The sequence below is a fragment of the Ictidomys tridecemlineatus genome, chromosome 2 (genome assembly GCF_052094955.1).
Source record: "Ictidomys tridecemlineatus isolate mIctTri1 chromosome 2, mIctTri1.hap1, whole genome shotgun sequence".
Taxonomy (NCBI): Eukaryota; Metazoa; Chordata; class Mammalia; order Rodentia; family Sciuridae; genus Ictidomys; species Ictidomys tridecemlineatus.
The window spans coordinates 218,665,169-218,688,531 of NC_135478.1; the positions used below are offsets into that span (position 1 = coordinate 218,665,169).

At 36.7% G+C, this 23,363-nt stretch overlaps 2 protein-coding genes across 3 annotated transcripts; both read left to right on the forward strand.

Moving 5' to 3' along the window:
- The first annotated feature begins 435 nt into the window (after window positions 1-435).
- On the forward strand, window positions 436-14,868 carry Ssbp1 (single stranded DNA binding protein 1). 2 transcript variants are annotated; one of them, XM_040291344.2, is made up of 8 exons: window positions 436-614; window positions 1,109-1,173; window positions 4,211-4,271; window positions 5,494-5,634; window positions 5,855-5,942; window positions 7,449-7,537; window positions 8,958-9,031; window positions 13,051-14,868. In XM_040291344.2, the coding sequence occupies exons 2-7, from the start codon at window positions 1,150-1,152 to the stop codon at window positions 8,999-9,001; spliced, it is 447 nt and encodes a 148-aa protein (XP_040147278.1). In that variant the 5' UTR covers window positions 436-614; window positions 1,109-1,149; the 3' UTR covers window positions 9,002-9,031; window positions 13,051-14,868. The 2 variants fall into 2 exon arrangements, with proteins under 2 accessions (XP_040147278.1, XP_005332497.1); XM_005332440.5 differs by lacking the exon at window positions 13,051-14,868 and having other exon boundaries at window positions 8,958-9,107.
- Window positions 13,057-23,166, forward strand: LOC101955900 (taste receptor type 2 member 3). The gene is made up of 2 exons (XM_078040673.1): window positions 13,057-13,147; window positions 15,134-23,166. The coding sequence occupies exon 2, from the start codon at window positions 20,043-20,045 to the stop codon at window positions 20,991-20,993; it is 951 nt and encodes a 316-aa protein (XP_077896799.1). The 5' UTR covers window positions 13,057-13,147; window positions 15,134-20,042; the 3' UTR covers window positions 20,994-23,166.
- The last annotated feature ends 197 nt before the right edge of the window (window positions 23,167-23,363 follow it).

Sequence of the window (23,363 nt, forward strand, 5' to 3'; positions counted from 1 at the left end):
CCTTTATTTTATTTTTCTGTGGTGCTGAGGATGGAGCCCACTGCCTCACGCATGCTGGGCAAGCGCTCTACCTCTGACCCACAACCCCAGCCCTCTTCTTTTTGGCGCCCTCTTGAATTTTGAGGCCTCAGCACTTTCTCTACATTCCTTCATTTTTCTGCTTACGGCTTCAGGAGGCTTGGGGCATTTGTTTTGTTTCTAGTCTCAATTACACTACCTCTTCCCTTGTTGGGCGGCACTGGGAACCTCATTCCTTTGGAAATTTAAAATCGCCGCAACTCACCGCTTGGCGGCGCCGATGCATCCTTTTCCGCCTGGAATGAAACTTCCCGGAACTCCTAAGTGAAAGGACGTGTTTCTCGCAGTTTTGACCGGCAGCATTTTTACGGAGCACGCCTCTGACTTCCTGTTTTCTCCTTCCTATCGCAACCGTCACGTCTTCCGTGCACCGGAAGTGACCCTCGCGTGGGGATTGCCCGGTCTAGCGAGTCAGGCGAGGGAGGGTGTGAGGAAGGGCGCGAGCCGTGTGTTAGTGTTCTCGAGTGCCTGCGAGTTTCTGGAGTTTCTGCGAGTTTCTCGAGGCGTGGACTCTGCGGTTTCTCCCAAGTTGTTAGGTGGGAGTGTCACGTTTGGGAAAGGGCGTGCGTCCCTCCCCGGCGCTCGCGGGTCTCCGGGGCACTTTGGCCTTTGCCAGCCGGAATGGAAGTAGTGGTTTTTGCAGCAGCACCGGGTTTCAGATTGTAGTCCTTTATCGAGCTCTTGCTGTGTGTTAAGCACTCTTAGGAGTCTAGAATATGGGAGTGAGTTAATCAGGCAATCTTTGCTCCGAGAGCTTGTGTTTCGATACAGTTTGAGAAGACTGAATTGGAAGTGGGAATAATTTAGAACCAGAGTTTAAAAATACGGGTTGGAGGAAGAGGAAATTAAGTGGGCTCGAAAAGAGGTTTCTGGAGGGGGAAGGGGATCCTCAAATGGGCAGGGATGTTGATGTGGGCGCAAGTTAGAAGTGCATGAAAATTATGAGTGCAGTTAGGAATGTAGGACTAGCCAATATGTTTCTCTTGCTATAAGATGCAGTATTTAATTTATCTTTTTTTTTCTTCTTCAGGAAAAGCTAAGTTTAGATTGTAAGAAAAGAAAATAGAAGCCATGTTTCGAAGACCTGTATTACAGGTAGTCACTTTTCTGTATTAGTGCTAAACTGTACTTTGATCAGCCATAATGATCTGATTTCTGTAGGCTTTTGACTGCGGGGGCAAAAGATCTTTAAGTCTACCCATCACCTGTGTGTGTACTCACTGGACAGGGAAGTTCAGAAATGAATTTTGTCGTGTAAATAATGTTTACTAAAACAAAAATTTTCAAATTTATTCACCTACGTAATAAGAATCATTAATTTTTAAAATGTGTAACTTGAATATAGATCAGAGAGTATTTAAGGTTTTAGTGATACAAGACTATAACAATCATTGTTTCAGCATTTTTTTCTATGAGACATATAGTTTCTTTTCTCACCATCTATCTCCTTTTACTAAATGCTTCCCTCATCTTCTACAGTGAGGACAGCTCAGCTCTGAGCGTCACCATAGATTCACGTTGCCTACCTTCAGTTTCATTCTGAGCAGTTTGGCTCCTTATCCATCCCCTCATCCCAGTCATCTTTGATTCATATTATCTAGATTACCACTTTTCCTTACCACATTTGGGCACCAAGTCCTGTGGATTCTCCTTAATAATACCTCTATGACTCCTCATCCTCCCATTAAGTCTAGTGAAGAATCAGTTCCTCTGTGAAATCTATTGACATCTTTGACCAATTGTCAATTTGATTTTATAGTCTTAGATCCCCACTTTAACTTATAGGTACTTCTAACCTTTTAAGATTATGTGAAACATGGAAAAGTTATTGCTAGTTGGGTACAGTGACTTGAGTCCTACAATCCCAGTTACTTGGAAGGCTGAGGCAAGAGGATTCCAGGTTCAAGGCCAACCATAGCAATTTATTAGGACCCTGTCTTTTAAAAAAAAAAAAGTGCTGGGGGTGTAAAGTGCCCCTTGTTTCAATTCCTAATATAAAACCAAAAGAAGTTACTACTATCTTGCTATCTTGATAATACTATAGTACTAAGATATCTTTAAGATCAAATATTCAGAAGTTAAAATTTAATTTTAAAAGTCATATAAGTTAAATAATTTCCATATTTCTACTTTTTTAGTTGTTCTTAATTTTCATGTGTGCCTAATGTAAGACATTGTTATTTTTTAAGATTTATGAGTTTTGGCTTCTCTGACCACTTAAATTAGTATATTGCTATGCTTATGACTCAGTTACCAGTTAGCAGTTTGAGTCTCTAGTATGTTGTAACTTACTGTGTTTGTTTTCTTATCCACCTTCTATCCTGAAATTTATGATAGGCTTATATAACTCACAGCACCCAGGAGTGGGTATTCATTTGGTGGTGTTCTTCTGCTTTTTATATTAACAATACTGCTGCTTGAAAAATGTTTCTCTGATAGAATGTCTAGCACTCTGAATTCTGCATCCAGTGATGTATATTCCTACCTTATGAAGGTAGGAGTAAAGGTAGGACTATACCTTGAACAAAGTATCTTTGAGGCAGCAGAGGACAGTGGGAAAAATCAGCAACCTTGTTATTAGACAACCCTGGATTCTAGTCATTACTTACCACTTATTTCGTACAACATCTGGGGCAAGTTCCTCACTCTCTGAGCTTCAGTTTACTTGGGTCTGAAGTGGGGATAATTTTACAAAATTTATATATTTAATTTTAGAGTTACTTGATAAGGTAAAGCTCTTTGTTGGTATTCAGTAATAATATCTGTGATTAATATGTGGCAGTGGCTACCCTTTTCTGATGACTCTGTGACTTGGATAGCTATATCTTTGTACTTAACCATGTTTGCTTATCTTATGTTATTTTCCTTGATAACACTGAAAACATGAAGTTTTCCATCAGATATTTATACAGCTTTACAACTGGCCAAGTCCACTATAGAAGCTGTGTGGTTTTTTCCCCAATAGTCTTGTGAAGCAGATGTTCATCATCATTTTTGCTAATTTTTAAGTGAGACACATTAGGCTAATCATATTTGAGTTATCTCCTATAGGGAGCCTGACTTTGGAACCTATCCTTTTGTATATCCAAAAAATATTCATGTGATGAATATACGGATTTTTTTTTTTTTTTTTTTGGTTCTGGGGATTGAACTCAGGGGCACTCAACCACTGAGCCATATTTCAATCCCTTTTTTTGTATTTTATTTAGAGACAGGGTTTCACTGAGTTGCTTAGGGCTTTTGCTAAGTTGCTGAGGCTAGCTTTGAACTTGCAATCCTCTTGCCTCATCCTACCAGGCTGCTGAGTATTATAGGTATGTGCCACTGTGCCTGGCTTTGGAATGTATTGTTTTATTTATTTATTTATTTTTGGAGTTTAACCTATTTTTCATTCTCTGTTCTTGTGGCTAAGAGTGAGACTTAAGTAATGACATTGTTTTTATTATATATACCCTAGCAGTAGTTTGATAATTACTTTTTATGTTATTAATGAGTATTTATAAATACATTAATTATAAAGTACTATTTCTTTTTCTCCTCTTCTTTGGTCTAATGATGTAGTGAGTCTGTACCCATATTAGATAAATCTAAGTTTCTTAATTTCTAAATTGTGTACTCAAAATATAAATAATATACCATATATTTATTTTTTTATTTTTAAAAAGTCAATCTATTTTTTGAGTGTAAAAAGTAATTTTTGCTTTTTTCTATGTCTCCAGCTAATGAAAGCTGGATTTTTTTTAACTGGAAGCAACTCTTGGGTACAGATTAGATTTACAGTTACTGTGATGCTTTCCTTTGTGGAAGACATACAATTTTGATTTTATGTTTTATGTGCAAACACAGAAGTGCCATAATCACAAAGATTACCACAAAAGAAACAGAGGACTATAAATTAACTCTTGGATATGTTCTCCACTACCTTCTTCATACCTGTGGCTTCTGTGGTATGCTGCTCCAGAAGTGTTTGCTTGGTCTTTTTGGCTTTGTATGTTGAAAGAACATGGAAAAGCTTTTCTCTTCTGGAACTCTTCGAAACTATTGCCTAAGTAATGAACAAATGTGAGCAGGTCTTCTCTTTGCATTTGCCTTTTCTAAAAAAGTAAAGCCATGTTGCTTGTTTGTTTATCAGGTACTTCATCAGTTTGTAAGACATGAGTCTGAAGTAGCAAGCAGTTTTGTTCTTGAAAGATGTAAGTAGTCATTTTCTAAGTTTGCAGTGTTACTTATGGTACTGTTCTAGTATTCTCAAAGTGCTATAGAAGAAATGTGCTGGGTTAAACTGTGTTAACCATTATGGCTTTGGCCATATTTGCTTCTTAGGTTGCTTGCCCCATCAGGCTGTGTGCCCCCTTCTTTTCTTTCTTTCTTTTTTTTTTCTTTTAAATAAATTGGGCCTTTATTTTTGTTTTTTTAAACTGGGGATTGAACTCAGGGCCACTTGACCACTGATCCACATTCCCAGTCCTACTTTGTATTTTATTTAGAGACAAGGTCTTACAAGTTGCTTAGCTCCTCACTTTTGTTGAGGCTGGCTTTGAACCCTCAATCTTCCTGTCTCAACCTGCCAAGCTGCTGGGATTACATGCATACACCATCGCACCCAGCAGGACCCTTTTTATCAGCCAGATACTACTCACTCTTGTCACTGTCCTGCTGGACAATTTCTCATATTTGGTTGTCTGTGTCTTCTAAGGTTATTTTAAATTGTGAAAGATACTATTTCACAGAAATATTTCTTTTTTTAATAAAGGTTTTTAAATCTCAGATTTGTTTTAGTTCTACAGACCGTTCTTTTAAAAAAGATGCTATACATAAGATAAAGAATTTGAAATTTTTTTTTTGTGGGGCTTCTTTCTGTTTTCTTCTTTCTTGCAATCTCTTTCCCCTGCTGCCAATCTTCCTTTATTGGCTTTATTTATTGCTAGTATTTGGGTTTTACTTAATTCAGAGATTAAAGTTGAAATGATATTTTTAACTGTTCCTTTTCTAGATAATTCTCTCAATCTAAGGTGTTTAGATTTCTTTAAATGTCAACTTCAGCTGACATAATGAATTATCACAGAGTGGGTGGATTAAACAATAGGCATTTATTTTTCACAGTTCTGGAGACTAGAAGTCCAAGATCAGGGTGCCAGTATGGTTGGGGCCTTACCTGCCTCTTGATGAGGGCCTTATTCCTGGCTTGCAGATGTGTTAGCTTCCTTACTGTTTTCACATGGTAGAGTGAGCAACTCTGGTCTTTTCCTTTTATAAAGGCATAAATCACATCATGGAGGCTCCCCTCATCACCTTATCTAAACCAAATCATGGACCCATGGTCCCCCTCCAAATATATCACATTGGGACTTAGCACTTCAAGGTACAGATTTTGAGGTGGTACAGCAGTTTTTTCAGTCTTATTTCCTTTTTCAGCTCTGAATCGTGTGCAGTTACTTGGGCGAGTAGGTCAGGACCCGGTCCTGAGACAGGCAGAAGGGAAAAATCCAGTAACAATATTTTCTCTAGCAACAAATGAGATGTGGCGATCAGGGGAGAGCGAAGAATACCAAATGGGTAAGTATAAAAGCCTGGGGTTTTAATTTTATCATCAATAAATAGAAATTATTTATTGCCAGTTATCTTAAATAGAGATAAGCTACTTTCAGATAAGGTTTATCTTTTCTCATTCTGTTGTTCTTTTAAAAAGTTGTGAGTTTGATTTTCCTGGCATGTTGTCCACTGGTATTTGTTTTGTCTGCTAGCATTGTAAATATTTCCTTTTCTTGTGATTTAGGTGACATCAGTCAAAAGACAACATGGCATAGAATATCAGTATTTCGGCCAGGCCTTAGAGATGTAGCATATCAGTATGTGAAAAAGGGGTAAGTTACAAAAGGAAGGTCTTTTGGATTAAATGATTTAAAGAACCAATAATAACAAGTGTTGTCATGGCAAGGAACATGTAACAACTCCTTTGTTCTTGAGCTCTTATATTAAGAAGTACTGTACTTTCTTAATACTATATGCGTGGAATGTAGCTATGTGTGTGACTCATTCAAAGGCATGTAAAATCTTAGTCTTCTAAGAACTTATATTTTAGGGCATACATACCTTATGTATGCCCTAAATAGCAGTAGATTGGGGCAGGAAATAAGACCAGTGCCTTAACTGCCACCGCAACATGTGCTTTTTGAACAATTGCAGCAGGTCCTGTGCCTCTCTGATCAGGGATCCTGGAGGTAGGTAGTCTTTTTCTCTTCGCATTCACATGACATTCCTAGTAGAGGATCTGGAATGTCTGAAGCCTGACACTGAGTTGTTATTCTCAATATTTATTTTATATTTGGTAATTTTCTATAGATTTAGTAGTTCCCTTTGTAATGCTTAGATTAATTATCATAAAAATGTCTTTTCCAAATTCTCAGGACAAATGGATGTGTTTAACAGCAGTTACATTAATAGTTATGTTGTTTAGAAATGTACTTGTTTTGTAGAAATAAAACATTTAATAGAAATAATTTCAGCAATGATTAGAAATTTTGTCAATAAAGCATACCTTTTCTTCATATGTATCTCCATTGTCGTCCTTGTGTATGCATGTGTACACAAACACGTAAGAGGGTATTTCAAGGAAAATGTCAACTTACAATTTTACCTACTGATTCATGAATCTGCGTGCATGTGTATTTTCTTTGATATCCAGTCATTTCACTTGTTTTGTCTTTCTATATTTTGCTTCACTTTTCTGGTGATGGTGGACTTTGAGAACTGGTGCTGTCATAGTAATTTTCTGCCCTTTAAAATCACAGTTATGATTGTCATCTAGCTCAGTCTTCTATATTATAGTGTAGAAATTGTCTTAGTAATTGACTCTGAGTGATATGCTAAACTGAAAACCTCAATTTTGAGTTTTAATAATCTAAGCCCCTTAGAAGTAAAGTCATCAATTTCACTATAGAAGATAATTGATAAATAAGTTAAAATCAGCATTTCTGTTAGGAAGTCTAAAACCAGAGGTTAAGTAAAATCACATTTTGGAAATCAGTCCTAGAGATTCATAGATACCCTTAAATTGGTCTTATGTCTTTATAATCTTAAGGCTACCCCTTTATTTCTTTTAATTTTGGCTTAAGATTAAAATTTTTTTTTCAAAAACTCCTATAAAGAAAATAGCTGAAGGATGAAAACATTGTTTTTTACATATCAAGTCTGTCTATACTTTATGTTTCTGTACTCTTAATTTTGAATTTTAAGAAGTGATAGAAAAAACGGAATTATGTATAATTATAGATTTAATTCTTAGTGTGTATTCATTACCACTCCTGACCTGACTCTTTGTAAAGCGTGTTAGAGTTTCCAGAATAAAAACTGTGAATTATTTATAACAGGTCTCGGATTTATGTGGAAGGAAAAATAGACTATGGTGAATACATGGATAAAAATAATGTGAGGCGACAAGCAACAACAATCATAGCTGGTAAGAACCTTGTGATAATAACTGTTTTTTTCTTCTTTAAAAGCTTGACTATGGGCTGGGGTTGTGGCTCAGTGGTAGAGAGCTTGCCTATATGTCTTAATTCTTTGTTTAATGACAGATTTCCTTTTGTCTTCCTCTTTCTCTTTGCTCCAGAGTTCATGTCTTAACAACATGTTGATATTATAATTTGTTATAAATAATAATTATATGTACTTACTAGTAAGTTTCTTGGAAAGTAAAATGATTTTGAAAACCAGCATAGGTATTTTCCTATCCTCTTTTATTTTTTATGATAAACTAAATTTGTGAGTAAACTTTAGATTGTTCAAACTCTTGGGTGTTATGAACCAAGCAAAATAGAAGCATTTCAGATTATCTTTTGATTTTTTTCTTGTCATCAGTTGTCATTAGCATGATCAGTTAACTATATGTTGATGACTGATAGTAAATATGAATAGAACTTCATTTCTGTTTGAATTTAAGAAAACAGTTTAATTTGGTTGACCTCTTTTATAGGCCATATTTTTTTTTCTTAGGAATCATACCGGAACTTAAAAGTAGCCACCAGTGGATGGCACTGTTGGCTTTGTATAGTGATTTCAGTTCTTATAATCTCTTTCTTGACTTACCATTCTATACCTAAGTATTCTATTTTGGAAAGACTGCAGTTATGAAGTCATGAACAGATATTGTAAATACAGGTCATTGTGTAATGTCTACTTTGTGGATAATTTTATAGTTATAGGAATCTGAAATTTTTGGAGTTATGCAGGAGATAATGCTTATCTATTTTCCCTTGTTTGCCCTTAGCTAACTCCCTCTGGAATAGCATTGCAGAGTAATGTCTGATGTTTTCAGATAAAAATGCTTATTTCTACAGTAATTATTATAAAGCTTTCACCCAAAATGGATATATAAAATCATTCTGTCTTAAAATTTTTTAAGAACAAAATTTTTCTGTGAGTTTTTGAACTTACTTAAAAACATCTGTAACACTAACAAGGCCACATGGGAACCTTTTCCTTTCTTCATACCTAGCATATGAAATGATGTGCATTGGTCCTTTTCTTTGTGAGGATGTGCTGTCTGGTGTCATGGCCTCTGTTGAACACAGCAGACATTCAAACTTGTGACCAGTTTTTTTACAGGAAGTTTTTGTTGGGATGATTTTATCTTATGTCTTCAAGAAAAACAGATACCTCAGCTTTTCTAACAAGGCGAATTGTTGAACAAACGGCCTGGGAAGCCCAATTTTTAGCTCTATTTATGCCTAATTAGTTAACCTTTCATGAATGCAGCAAAAGTTATTTACCATTTGGAAAACTTATTATAGCACTAAAGTATGTATATGTTAGAGGAATTATTAAGTGAAATGGAAAAGAGTTCTGAAATTAATATTTGTCTTTTGGCTTCTTTACAGATAACATTATATTTCTGAGTGACCAGACAAGAGAAAAGGCATAAAATGGATGATTCTTCTTTGACCATTGTTTGGTACAGTTCCCTTTCTGAATCATGTATAGTCTTTATAGTTTCTAAGGACAAGAATTAAAGTGCTCTTTTGTATAAATGAGTGATAATATTTTTCCTGTCACTGTCTCTCCCTTTTTTGTAGCATAAACATCAGTAGCTCCTGTCAATTTTTGTGTGTACTGGTTGTTTATTCTTTTATGAGTAGTTTCAAAATAGTGAACTTTGAGGTTCATTTACCTGTGTTATAACAAAAGGATAAATATCCTTTGGAAGGCCTTCTGCTTTGGGGCACATTTCTATCACAGTATACTGTTCAGCCACTCAGCATATATTAAGTATTCCTGTGTGTTAGGCATTTATCCCATAGTTGTAAATGTTGACTTTCTTACCTATTTGCTCCACACATTTGAAAGCAAGTGCTGAATCTTCTCTGTGTACCTCTACTTTAACCAGTATGTAGCTCAGAAGAGCCACTCAATAAATGTTGACAGATGAATGATCCCAGTGGGATATTGACCTTTAGTTCAATTTGAAGGTGTTTGCTGAACAGTGGTTAGTGTTTAACCTAAAACTATTTCAAGAATAACCTCTCTTCTTCATATCTCTTGCTTTAGGGCAGTTTAGATGTAACATTTATGAGATATAGTTTACCAGCAGTAGAGACCTGAATATAACTTCAATTGAAATAGTTTATCTCTAGATGCTCTGGTTTCATTATTCTCTGTTTCCCAGCCCCACTTTGGTATTCTTTTCAAAATCTCTTCTAGAATTCTCAAGGGGTGGGGTGAGGGTCTTTTTTTAATTTATTTTTTATTAGGTTCTGGGATTGAACCCAACACTTTGCACCTGCTATTGGCAAGTGCTTTACCATTGAGCTAACCTCCTGACCTGAACTTGTGAGGGGGAAGTTCCCTCAGAAGTTTCCTTAGCTTTATCTTAGCCTTGCTTGTCCTTTCTTTAGCTTTAAGAGAGTTTCCTTAGCTTTATCTTAGCCTTGCTTGTCCTTTCTTTAGCTTTAAGAAAGTTTCCTTAGCTTTATCTTAGCCTTGCCCAGGACAGTAGAAGGTTACTGTTTCCTCCTATCAGCTGTCTTTCTTTCTGCAGCTGGAACCACTAATCACAGTATTAACTCTGATGTCTAAGCTCACACATTGATCTGCGTGGTAATATAATCATCATTCCTTTTTGCTACTGTGTTCCTTAAGCAGCATTGAAAAATTATAAAAATTATCCTTTGAGCAATGCTTTGTCTTCTCTCAGCAAAGCCAATTTTATATTTTTTCAATGTAAGAAGTTAGGCAGATTAGCATGTCTATTTAGACAAAATGATAAATCTGTGCTCTGGGAAAATCACATAATGAACAAAAGAGCCTAATTACCAACCCAGAGCATTTCTGATTCTAGGATTCAGTAGCATAATAGTGCATCCTTCAGGATCATCTCAGTGAGCTGAGGAGATCTTCTCCAAACTCTTCTGCTGGAAATTGCCTCTTACCCTTCTGTCCCTGAAAAACCATGAGGCTGAATCAACTTTCAATCAGGTTGAGTCCCCTCCCTGCATATTGATTCTGCTAGACCCAGTTGTCCCTAATCAGATAGACTGGATCATAACCTCTGCCTTCCCCATCTGCTGAGAAACTTCCTATAGCTCTTACAGACTGTAGGAGTCTTCTAGCCCAACTTCAGGTTTTTTAATTCCCTTTTTCATGGTGTGAAGGCCCAAACCTGCAGAAAATTGCCCTATGATTTTCATTTGGAGATTTCATGTTAAATGGAAAGATGAGCGTAATATGTCAAAAAGTAGGAGAAAAAGTACCAAGCAACATGTGTGATGTTATCCCATATTTGAAAAGTTATAACTGAGTATAAGCTTTAAAAAGTTTGGAAGGAGAAATATTGAAATGTTTTGATTACTTCTGGATAGGGTGTTATAAGTGTGGTTTTTCTTATTATATATGCTTGTGTATGTGTATGTATTACAACATAAGCATATATTACTTTTATAATAATAGTAATAAAAATATTTTCATTTTGGGGAAAACATCTTGCCATTATTTCCAAACCAGGATTATTGTACTTACCAGTACTGCTTCATATACTGGAATGAATAAGAAAAACTTCCATATACTTTCCCAGTTATCTGTATTTTAGCATCTTATGCTCCTTTACTTTATCCACCTTTTAATAGTGTGTGTGCAACCCAAAAGGATGATTTTAAAGACCAGCATGTATGAAAATCATATTTACTGCCAGTACAATTCTTTTGAGTCATCATTTCTCAAAAAATTGTTATGTGATTAATGTTCAGAAACATCAAACACATTTTTTTTTCTATGGCTTTTGGGGTATTACATATTGCTAAATGGGTTACAGTTTATCCTTTACAGCTCAGGAAAAATTAAAGGGTGTTTGCTTTTGTTTCCAAAAGAGATCATATAATTCTTGAAGGCAGGGTTATTTTATTCAAATTACCCTTTTGCCCCAATCTGCTTCAACCCAGCGCAGCAACTTTGCATGTTTGTGCTCAGTTGTAGTGAAATATTGACATGAAAATGAAGGCAGGATCACTTTATTTATTTTCTTTTTTTGGTTTGCATTATATACTGTGAACATTGGGGGAGGTAGTAGGAAGAAAATCATTGTAGAAAATAAGCAGTTGGGGCTGGAGTTGTGTCTCAGCCGTAGAGTGCTCTTCTAGCACTTGCAAGGCCTTGGGTTTGATCCTCAGCATCACATAAAAATAAAATAAAGGTATGGTGTCCATCTACAACTAAAAATAAAATATTTAAAAAAAAAGAAAATAAGCAGTAATCCCCAGGGTTAATGAGAATGAGTTATAGGGAAATCTCTTAAGAGGTAACAATAATCATATTAATGGCTGACATTTCTTAAGTGCTTAGTATGTGTTAGACACTACTTTTTATCATTGTTCCATTTAACTATTATCCTAAGAAGAAAGTTCTGTTATCTCCATTTTATAGGTGAAAGTAAAAGGCAGGTTAAGTAACTTGTCAAAGCCATGTATCTTAGGCATACCCAGAGTTTCAGCTGAGGTATGTGACGTTTGCATTTGACTTTTGGCACTGTCTGCTTTGGTTTACACTGATAGGCTTCACTGGCCTTAATACCCACATTCTTCCACTGCTAACCTGAAGAATACCCTGTGCAGGGTGTGTTGGAATCATACCAAGAGTCGAATAAATAATAGTTTTTGGTTGGGAGAAGAGTTTCAAGTAAAGGAGAAATACCTAAACCTTAGTCTTTCTGAGTCTTGGTCTGATGATCCTATGTCACAGTTAATATCTCTACCATGGCATCTTAGCGTATTCCTTTTGCTTTCCTTGTATTGAGCAGTGTTTCTTTCCTGATTAGAGTAACTTCAGTTTGTTTCTTTCATTGTTTCCTAATTGAGAGTTTTAATTGTCAAGAATATTGTTCAGGGATTTTTCAAGTTTACTCTTTAGAGAATGAGAATTTTGGCAGGCATTACTATAATTTGCTTCTGTGCCAGCCCCACAGTCCCACATACTAGAATAGCAAATAGCTTTTTAGGTTGTTGGTATTATGTAGTCACAATAATAAAACATCTCTTTATTTTCTTATTCTTTGTCTATTTGCTCTCTGCTGTGTTTTGGAGCTCAGGCTCTGTTTTACCACACAGGTTGACATTTACTTTCTGTGTCTTACCTGTTAGGAAAAATAAATGTGGTTTCTAATAATAATAATAGTTCAGAGTTAAGGCTATACAGTCACACACTTAGATTTGAATCCCTGCTTTTCCATTCACCAGCTGGTTCGATTGTTATTTTGTTTTCTTGCAAGTAAAACCGGGATAATAGTACCTATCTTATAGTCCTGCTGTCAAGAGCACAGTAAATACTGCAGTACCTGTAACTTCTTTAATACATAAGACCTGCAACAAGTCCTCAGTATGTGTTGACTGTAATTATTGTAGTTATTTATTTTTTTGGTACTATGGATTGAACCTGGGTTTGAGTAACCACTGAGCCATATCTCCAATCCTTTTTACTTTGAAACAGGGTCTTGCTAAGTTTTGTAGGGTCTTGCTGAGTTGTTCAGGCTGGCTTTGAACTTGTGATTCTCCTGCTGCAGCCTCCTGGGTCTCTGGGATTTCAGGTATGCACCACCACACCTGGAAATTATAGTTATTTTAAATAAGGCACATAATTCTTTTTGTCACTGTGCCCATCTTACCAAATCTCATGTGATATTTATGAAAGTTTGTAAACTTTAGAATAGTTCATTGTAATTTTTTTTGTTATTAACTTCCATGGATTACTGAGTACTTACTCTACATTGATGATGTTTTTGGTTGTGTTTCATTTCCCAAGATTATTTACAATTATCAATCTAGTTATCTTTCTAAACTCCAAAGTCAGTTGGACACTTGCTTTAGGGCATACACATCTAAAGGACCTGGATGTAGGGATGAATGTAACAAGACTCCAGTGATGAAGGAACTCAGAATTTAGGATGATGAGGGTGGGAAAGAGGATAAGCAGAAACTTTTGCAGCTAAGTATGTGAGGAGAAGCACAGGAGAAGATAGGCTAGTCTTTTGTAGAAGAAATAGCATGATCAGAGATTCAGAAACTTAAAAGTTTTTGAGGCATTGAAAGATGAAAAAAGGTGGGTTCAGGCTAGATGGTAAAGGGTCTTGGAAGATTGCAGAGAACTTTGGCAAAGGGGAGCCATAGATGGTTTGCAAATAGGGACATCTCATCAGAATTATGCTTTACAAAGAGAACAACAAAAACATGGGGATGCATTAGAAGGGGGACAGCCTGGAGGCGGTTAGGAAGTTCCTACAGTAAGCTTAGAGAGAGATGAGTAGAGTGGGGATGAGAGACAACTTGAGGGACATCTGGGATTTGGGTTGATTCAACAAATTATTAGTTTGTTTTCTAGTTCTGTGCCAGATCCTGAGTTAGAAATACTAAGGAGAATAACTTATAGCTTTTTCTCTTACATATAGGATCTAGTAAGAGAAAAAGCAATAAAGGATGATTTTGAGGTTCCTCTTGGGTACATACATGTGTGGATAGTGATACTTCTGAGTTTATGGAATAGGGATGTGGTAGCAGATTTGAGAGGAGGAAAGATATTGAGTTGAGTTTTGAACATAGTTTAATTGTAAAGTTTTTAGCAGATATTTGTTAGGGTGTTGATTACATTAATTGAATTTGGAAGAGAACAGGGTTTGTTTTTGACTTCTGTTAAACACATTGTTAACAGGTTTTGTGAGATAAGTTTCAAATATTTTCAGGATTCCAGATTTCTGTTGTAGAAAAGATTTCTAGTTGCTTGTTTATCTAGAATTTGTTTTAATTACATAATGATAATATGACAGGGAGACAACTGCTTTTAAAATAAGTTTTTTCTTGCTTAGAGTTCCTAAGAGGAGAGGCATACAGTGTGATGCAGGGCCCAATTGAGGAAGCACCAGGGTTGGGTATGGAAGCATAAAGGAAAAGGGCAAAGCATTGTTTTGTTTTTCATGGGGAAGGAACAGGTAAAGCAGAGTAGGCTAGCGGAGCAAGTTTAGGATTAGGTAGTTTGAATAATTTCAACAAATTTTGAGCTGTAGGTATGATCCCCAGTTGTCAGATACTTGGCTCTCTCTAGGGTAAACAAGGGAGGGGCTGATAAACCCAATAGAGGGTGTGTGGATTTAGAATTGTTCTTCTTTTTTTTTTTTTTTTTTGCATATCAAAGATGTGTTTTCGCTAATTCTAGGAAATAACTAATCCTGGAAGGAACAGCCCCTCTCTGGGTTTACAAGGCTCCAAAATGTCCAAGCTTCCTAGAATATAAACAATAAACAAAATGAACATACTACTCAGTCTCCATTGTGTCTTTTATATTTACAGAACCAGTATTTTGTTAGTTATGTCATTGTGCTCACCCTAAGTACTACATTTCTTTTCTTGGTAGTTAGGGTTTGCCAAGTGACTATATACAGAAGTCATTTCTTGGAGCTTCCAGGAAAATTCTTATATGAAGTAATGCTATTTGGAGACTCATACTTTGTGTTTCTCCAGATCCTTATCCCCTGACTTTATCTTTCTTATCTCAAATGCGGATGTGATGCCTAAATCTGTAGCAGACATCCTGAATATACAGCAATCTTCAGGATGGAAGATGGAAGAAGCTGGGATCTGTGATCTCCTGAAGCCATGTGACCAGTACTGCACAGTCTACCTCTGGACTTCTTTGGAAGATGCAAATAAACCTTTTCCTTGTTTCAGCCACTTATTTGTATGCAGTTAAAACTAATCCTTATTAATTTATACATTTTTACCTTTACTCTTATCCTTTCTTTCTGTTATATCACCTTCCACTGAAAATAGAAGTAAAATTTTATCTCTGATCACATAATCCTTTAGATATTTATCCTACATCTCATAAATTTGGGGAGGACACTGGGGCATATAAAGTACACAGACCTTAGCAGTTAGCCTTAGAAAGAGTTAATAACATCTTACTTTTTTGTTATACAGTTTCATTTTGTGTGTACTCCCTAATGAGGACCCCTAATCAATAACTCCCCATTAAATAAAGAAGCACTTAATTTTAAGAATAGAAGTACTGTCCTTACACTCCCCGGAGAGTACCGAGGCTTCTCACTGCAAAGTAACCAGATCCAAAGTACAAAATACTTATTATTGCATCATTATGTGTATTAGTCTGCATAGTCTACCATATAAAAACACCATAGACTGGGTTTAAACCACGATTTATTTTCTCAAGTTTTGAAGGCTGAAGATTTGAGGTTGGTGTGGCAGCATGACACTGCCAGCAGTTTCTGGTGAAGCTTCCTGGCTTGTAGATGTCTGTCATCTAGCTGTGCACTCCACTCACATGAACTCTTGTGTGCCTGTGAGGTTTAGGGCCCCACCTTTTTTTTTTTTTTTTTAAACCTCATTTAATTTTACCTTCTTAGGGGCTTCATCTCCAAACACAAGGTAGAGGTTTATGTTGGTGGTTAGAACTTCAGCATGCAAATTGGGGAATGTGGCAGTGACCTAGTGCAGTCCATAGCATTGGGCTTGCAGAAAAGGGAAAACTCCCAAATGACAAGTTTAAAATAGGAACTGAAGTGAGCAATAGAAAATGGTGTTCTGTGATGATAGGTGTCAATGTTTGCATTATGATTTGGAAATGAAGGTAATGTGCAAAATATGCCTCAAACATTAATTTTTTTTAAAACAAGATAGGCATGTCTTCTACCACATCTTTTAACAAATTACCTCTACCTAGGTTCTAGCAAGTGCTGTTGAAAGAGGAAAAGGGAAAAGTGTTTTATTAGAATTCACAAGTGCTTTGATTATATTGAATATGATTATATATGAATATAGATATTAAGAGCTGCTGGAAATAAGTATTCAGGTGCCAGCTATAAACAACGAAAATGTAATTTTTATGTCAACAAATGCCACCATTTTGTAATTTTTAAAAAGGTGCCATTTAAAAGCACCAGAACTTGCAAGGAGTCTACAGTACAAGATCTCTATGGTGAACATTATAGAAATTTATTGAATTATATTCATAGAAGAATTCAGGAGTTTGAGGGAACTTTACAAATTATTTCTAAATATATGTTCACCAAATGTCAAAGAACAAACAACATACTCACTCATGAAGAATGAGAAATGGAGTAGATGCTCTCTCAGTTGGCAAGTATTTTTTTTTTAAACCTAATATGGTATACTATTGATACAGAAATAAACAAATCCCAAAGTAGTACAGACTAGTCCGGAAACAGACTATGCTTATGTAGAAATAATAGCTGACGAAAGTGGGATTATAAATCAGTGGCTAAAGTATATTCAATAAATTTGAGGAAATTTGTCATCCATACCAAAAAAAAAAAAAGTCTGTATACTGTATGCAAAAATATATCTGGCTATTTGAATTTGTTTGTAAAATATAAAACTTAAAAGTTGAAAAAAAGGGACAATGTCTTTATGATTTGGGTATATGGATTTTTTAAAAGTGAAAGTAGCTTTTGTTTATCATAAGTCACTGTTAAGCAAAAAAATAAGTCACAAGCCGAGAAGATACTTGCAATCATATAACTGAAATATAATTATTTAAAACACATAAAAGCCTACAAAGTAATGAGAAAAATCTCAGTGGAAAAAATGAGCAAAGACACAGAAGGAAATACAAATGACTTAATATATGTAAAAGAGGTTCCCTTTGACAATTAAGGAAATGGAAAACAAAAGCCACAATGAGATTTCATGTTAAGCCTTCTAGAGTGGCAAATGTCAACATTTGCTAAGGGTGAAGGAGGATGCTGTAGATCAGTGGAAACATGCACAGGAGAAGGCAGTGTGAATTGGCATTCCCATTTGGGAAAATGTCTTTTGTCATTGATGAAATTTCACACAATTATTCTACCTTTAGGGCATATACCCTGAAGGAAATGCTTGCTGAATATATCCCATGAAAAATGTCCAAGGGTGCTCATAGCAGCAATGTACATCATAGTAAAAAACTGACAACAACCCAAAGGTTCACCAAGAATAAATACTCATGTAGTGGAATATTGTGCAACTGTATAAAATAATTATAGTTAACATTCTAATAGGAATAGCTTTTAGATATACATGAAGTGAGACAACATGAGAAGAGTGTAGACGATCTTAGTGTAATAAAGATTAGTATCAAACAAGTCAATTGTTTATGGTTTGGTACATGTGATGAAACTTCAAAAGTAAAAGGGAATGATAATATTCAAGGTGAGTTATCCTGGAAACTTGGGGAAAACAAGTAAGGGCAGGAGAGGAAGAAATATATGGTGGAATTACAGGTGTTTATTTTGTGTAGCGCTATTATATACCCTGTATGTTTATTATTTTCTAGCCTGGGTAGTCTATTATGTTAGTGAATAAATGATGATCATCACTATTCCTTCTATTTCAATAGTGCATGGAATTCTCATGTCCAGATTTTCTGACAGTAAGAAAATTATTTGCCTACTGATGTGGTTCCTTTTACATTTTTCCTTCAAGAAAGGACACAGGGGAGATGGGGTATCTCCATCAGCTCACAGAAGATTGCTGCAAACCATACAGTGCCCTGGCCCCTGTGTGTAATAAGAGGACAAGAAGGAACTATGTCTTATTTCTACTGATGATGCAGGTTTCCATTTAATGCAGCCTGTTATTTAACACAAACCATGTGATACTGTAAAATTTGCCTTGAACTGGTGCATGAAAGGATACCCAGAGGAGATTCCTTAGTATACAATGCAATGTAAGGAGTATATATTTTATTGTAATGGTAGTGGGAAGTGACTGAAGTAGTAACTAACAAAACAAAATGATCAATCAGATTTTCATTTTGAGAAGACCACTCTTGTAGCTAAGTTGGGAATATATTATGGGGGAAGACAAGAAATGGGGAGAAATGTTGGTAGGGCATCAATTAGTACAGATGAGAGATGATGACATCTTGGAGTAGGATGGAGGTTATAGAAATGGAATATCCAAGGCATATTTTATAATTAAAATGTGTAAGTCATTGATGGGTGGATACAGGGTGAGAGGAAAGGGAAAAATCAAGTTAATTCTTAGGTGGTGCCTGATTTAAGGAACTGGATAATGTTAACGTTTGCTGAAACAGGCAAGAATAAGGAAGGAAAGGTTAATTCTTTTAAAGTGGGAATCAACTGAGAAGTCGTTTCGGATGTGATAGTTTTGAGGTGGAAGGGGTGAAATTATGAAAGTTAGTAAAAAGTATGATCACACATGAAATGTTATGTGACATGTATTTGAACATGCTGTGTATTCTGAGCTTTGTCCTCATTGAATAATTCCAATGGGACTAGAGGAGTGTTATATTTATTTGTTCTCATGTAATGTGAAAGAGATTGTAAGATATGAAAAAGATCTCAATCTATAGAACGTAGAGTATGAGAAAACTGAACAGGGACAAGGGTAGGTTGTAGGATAATCCTGGTCACTGGAGTAAGGTCTAGTTAGTGGACTCCAGAAACAAGAGAATCTGACCTTATTGTGATTCCACTGCACAGAGGTCAGGAAGCAGGTGGGCCAGGTTCTCCTATTGGCCTGAGAAAGCAAAGGGTCATGAAGGTGAACTTATGCCTGAGTGCTCTCCAGTGCTCCTGAGGTGTATTGTGTACAACATGGTGCCAATATTGCTGAGGTTTGCCTCGCTCAGTTGAGGGATTCCTTGGCATCTGTTCAGATGAGACTATATCTCATTGAGATTTATCATCTGCTACTCTGTGACATCCTTTTGAGGAGACTTAAAAGTGTCTTTCAGTGCATAATGTCCATGCCCTCTCTGCTTTGTGTTTTGATGGCATTGATTCCTTCTTCATCCATCAGACATTGTTTCCAAATAGTCTTGATCACAACGTATTAGTGGGTTTTAAAATCAATTTTGTGAGACAGAAGCATATTGAAAGATATAGACTAGCATATTATTTTACTCATTTTTTTGTTTATTATTTTGTGCACTTACCCTTCCTCCAGGATGAGGGCTAGTGCTTTGTGGTAGAATTCTGATGTTTCCCTTCTGTTTGTATGTCTCTGAGTCCTCCTCATAGGAACTGAGGCTTTTCATGCTTCTGAGTGATTCTTTTGGCTTCTTTGATGCTTTCTGTGCTGAGTGGCTTCCATCCCTGTGCCCTTTGAAACTGAGTCCACTTTCTCCATATTCTTTGTGACCCGGATGTCTTCCTTCTGGGTGACACTGGACACTACTCTATTTGCATTTCAGCAAAGAGCTGCTGAGTTTAGGTTCATAGATTAAAGTGACACTGCATGTCATCTGTTAATAGAGCAAAACAACCTGACAGAGCCAGAGAGGACTCAGTAAACTGTGCTGTATGGCAGACTAACTTGGGCAGAGACCAGAGACAGGTACAGTGAAGCAAGCTGAAGACAAAATAGATTCTCAGAAAAAAACTTGAAATCAGCAAGGAAACTATATACATTCACAGAAAGAACAAAGATCGGGGCTGCCTGCTTGCTGAAATGATGGGAGCCGTTGAGGGGGTGTTTCTGGTTCTGATTATCACCCAGTTCATTCTTGGAAATCTGGGGAATGGTTTCATTGGTTTGGTCAATGGCAGAAGCTTGTTCAGGAGCAAGAGAATCTCCTTATCTGACTTCATCATCACCAGCCTGGCCCTCTCCAGGATTGTTCTTCTGTGGATTTTCTTGACTGATGGTGTTTTGATAACATTCTCTTACAAAACTCATGATTCAGGAACAGTAATGCAAATTATTGACATTTTCTGGACATTTACAAACTACCTGAGCACATGGCTTATAACCTGCCTTGGTGTCCTTTACTGCCTGAAAATCGCCAGTTTCTCCCACCCTGCATTCCTCTGGCTCAAGTGGAGGGTTTCCAGGGTGGTTGTATGGATGCTGTTTGGTACACTGCTTTTGTCATGTTGCAGTACCATGTCTCTGTTCAATGAATTTAAGATCAATTCTCTGCTCCGTGGAATTGATAGCACAGGTAATGTGACTGAGCACTTCAGAGAGAAGAGAAGTGAATATCATCTGATCCACATTCTTGGGAATCTGTGGCACGTCCCTCCCTTAACTGTGTCCCTGACTGCCTATGTTCTGCTCATTCTCTCTCTGCGGAGACACACCTGGCAGATGCAGCAAAATGGCACCAGTTCTAGAGATCCAAGTACTGAGGCCCACGAGAGGGCTACCAGGATCATCCTCTCCTTCCTGCTTCTCTTCCTACTTTACTTTATTTCCTTTATAATTTTGTCATCCACTCATTTCCTACCAGATGCTAAAATGGCTCAGATGGTTGGTGAAATATTTACAATGTTTTATCTTGTTGGCCACTCTTTTGTTCTCATTCTGGGGAACAACAAGCTGAAACAGACATTTATGGCAATACTCCCTTGTAAGGCTGGTCATCTGAAGCCTGGGTCTAAGGGATCCTTCTCCCCATAGTTAGCAGAGGGTGCAGGGTGGAGCATGCAAGAATCAATGAGAGTCAGTCTAAAGAAATAAAAGAGCTTAGTCTCGGAAAGACCTTCCATCTTAGCCATTGATTGACTGATACATAAAGTAGATATTTACTTTCTGTGTTCTTCATTTTTCTCATTGGTAAGTAGGGATATCCATATGTTTCTTCTAGGACTGTTTTAAGTGTTAACTAACATTTAAGATGCCTGGTGCATTGCTGGAGACAGTTGGCACTTAATACACCCCCTGTGAAGTGGAGGATTCCTTCTTTCTTCCTTCTAAGTTCCATGTAGTACTCTTTTTTTTTTTGTTTGTTTGTTCCTTGGGAATCAACCTAGGTGGGCACTTCACCATTGAGCCAGATCCTCAGCCCTTTCTTTTTATATTTTGTCTTGAGAGAGGATCTGGCAAGACATAAGGCCTCATTAAGTTGCTGAGGCTAACTTTGAACTCCAGGATCCTTATTCCTCAGCCTTGGGAGTATCAGTGATTATAGGCACATGCCAGGGTGCCTGGCTCCATGTAGTACTTTTTTGAAAAAAATTTGAAACTGTAATTTTAGTTGTTCAGGACTGATCTCAGATCTCCAGAGTCATCACCAAATGAGCTAAGTCATCCTTTTGCTTTGACTGTTTCCCCAGCTTTCCCTACAGGTCTAAAAAGTAGAAGATCTGTATCCATGACTGCAGTGCCCACCAGTGTTCTAGTAAACCGTCAGACTTCAAGACTCACAGGTTCATGTCTATCAGCCTATTCTTACCAACAGAGCAATGTCAGGTCTTTCTCTTGTGCAAAGTTCTTGGTCCAGGCTGCAGAGTAAGGTGCAAAGAGGAGAGATTTACATCAGGGTGAAGGTGTGATCTTCCTTGAATGGAAACTTCATGTCCCAAAGTAGCCAATTTCTTTTGTAATAATTTTGTAGACATGGCTTCCAGCATCCAGTTAAGGGACATGCACATGAGGAGTCACCACATTCAGGGTGGCCCAATGTATGTAGTCTCCATAAGATATTTATTGTTCACATTTAGTTCCTTCAAACCAAGGTGTAATTTTCCAATCAGAAGACTTGGGGTGTGTGTGTGTAAACAATGTAGTTGATGATCTTATCTCTATTAGATTGACAAGGAAAACAGACATGTCAAGTTTAATCGAAAGTCAAAATCTTGTGCAATGAAAGAGTTTTGCTAACACTTTTCCTATACTGATCCTTTGAGAAATAACTTCTGACAGAATCCTCTCACTCACTGATCACACTAGTCAACCTGATCAAATCTTCATTATAATATTTCCTCCTATAGAAAGCTATTTTATTTATCACACTCTGGATGGGGTCTGTTAAAAACTAATAGCAGGTTTCCCATTTTTTTGGAATATGGTTTTCTTATATCTTAAGCTATATACTTTGTTCTGTTTCAGTGTGTTATTTGAATATGTTTTATTTCGATTATTTTAATGCAGTCATATATTTTGGGTAATGATGTAGAGATCTATGCTATAATTTCCCCTTGGATCATAGCCTTACTTCTTCACTAACTAGTTTTACCTGTTTCGCTGTTGTGAGTATACCTCTGTTAGTGCCCATTAATTTTGTATAAAAAGCTTCTGTAAGCAACTAGGCTCCACCTCAGGGAATTTCTTATAGGATTGCCTTCCTGTCACATCATATCTTGGCTCCTTCTGCTTGTCCATTCCTATTTGTGTTTGGCAATAGGACTTTGTGTTTCACCTTGATGCAAATTTGGTAAGATATATTTGGTCACATCCTGGATTGCACTGTGGTTTCAAATTAAAAACAAACAAACAAACAAACAAACAAACAAAAAACTATAGAGTAGATAAGAGATTCCATACTCTTGCAGTACTCATCTGTGGTTCTCCATAACATCATTTGCCCTTTCATATCTAATAGTGACAAAGTAATCAGGCAAATAGTTGTTTGATCCACAAAACTACAACTAGTACTGTATATCTCATTCATTGTCAGTTGAATGCATACAGGGAGATAGCCACATATGACCTAAGTATGGATGCAGATTTTTAAAGGAAACACATGAAAAGCCTGACTTTTTTCTTACACAAAAATAAGAACACAGCAATTGATAGTGGCAATAATTTGTATATGTAGCAATAAGGGAATGCAAAATAATTATCACAGAAAGATGGGAATAAGATTGATTGTCTCTGCTGGGCACGGTGGCGCATGCCTATAATTCCAGTGGCTCGGGAGGCTGAGGATCCTGAGTTCAAAGAGAGCCTCAGCAACTTAGGCTGTAAGCAACTCAGTGAGACCTTGTCTCTAAATGAAATGCAAAATAGGGCTGGGGATGTGGCTCAGTGGTTGAGTGCACCTGAGTT

What these genes read in the sequence shown, in the direction of transcription:
- LOC101955900 (XM_078040673.1), top strand. Translation starts at nt 20,043, where the DNA reads ATGATGGGAGCCGTTGAGGGGGTGTTTCTGGTTCTGATTATCACCCAG.
- Ssbp1 (XM_040291344.2), top strand. Translation starts at nt 1,150, where the DNA reads ATGTTTCGAAGACCTGTATTACAG. An exon ending in TTCGAAGACCTGTATTACAG is followed by an intron (nt 1,174 to 4,210) that starts GTAGTCACTTTT and finishes TTTGTTTATCAG; the next exon opens with GTACTTCATCAGTTTGTAAG. An exon ending in CAGTTTTGTTCTTGAAAGAT is followed by an intron (nt 4,272 to 5,493) that starts GTAAGTAGTCAT and finishes TTCCTTTTTCAG; the next exon opens with CTCTGAATCGTGTGCAGTTA.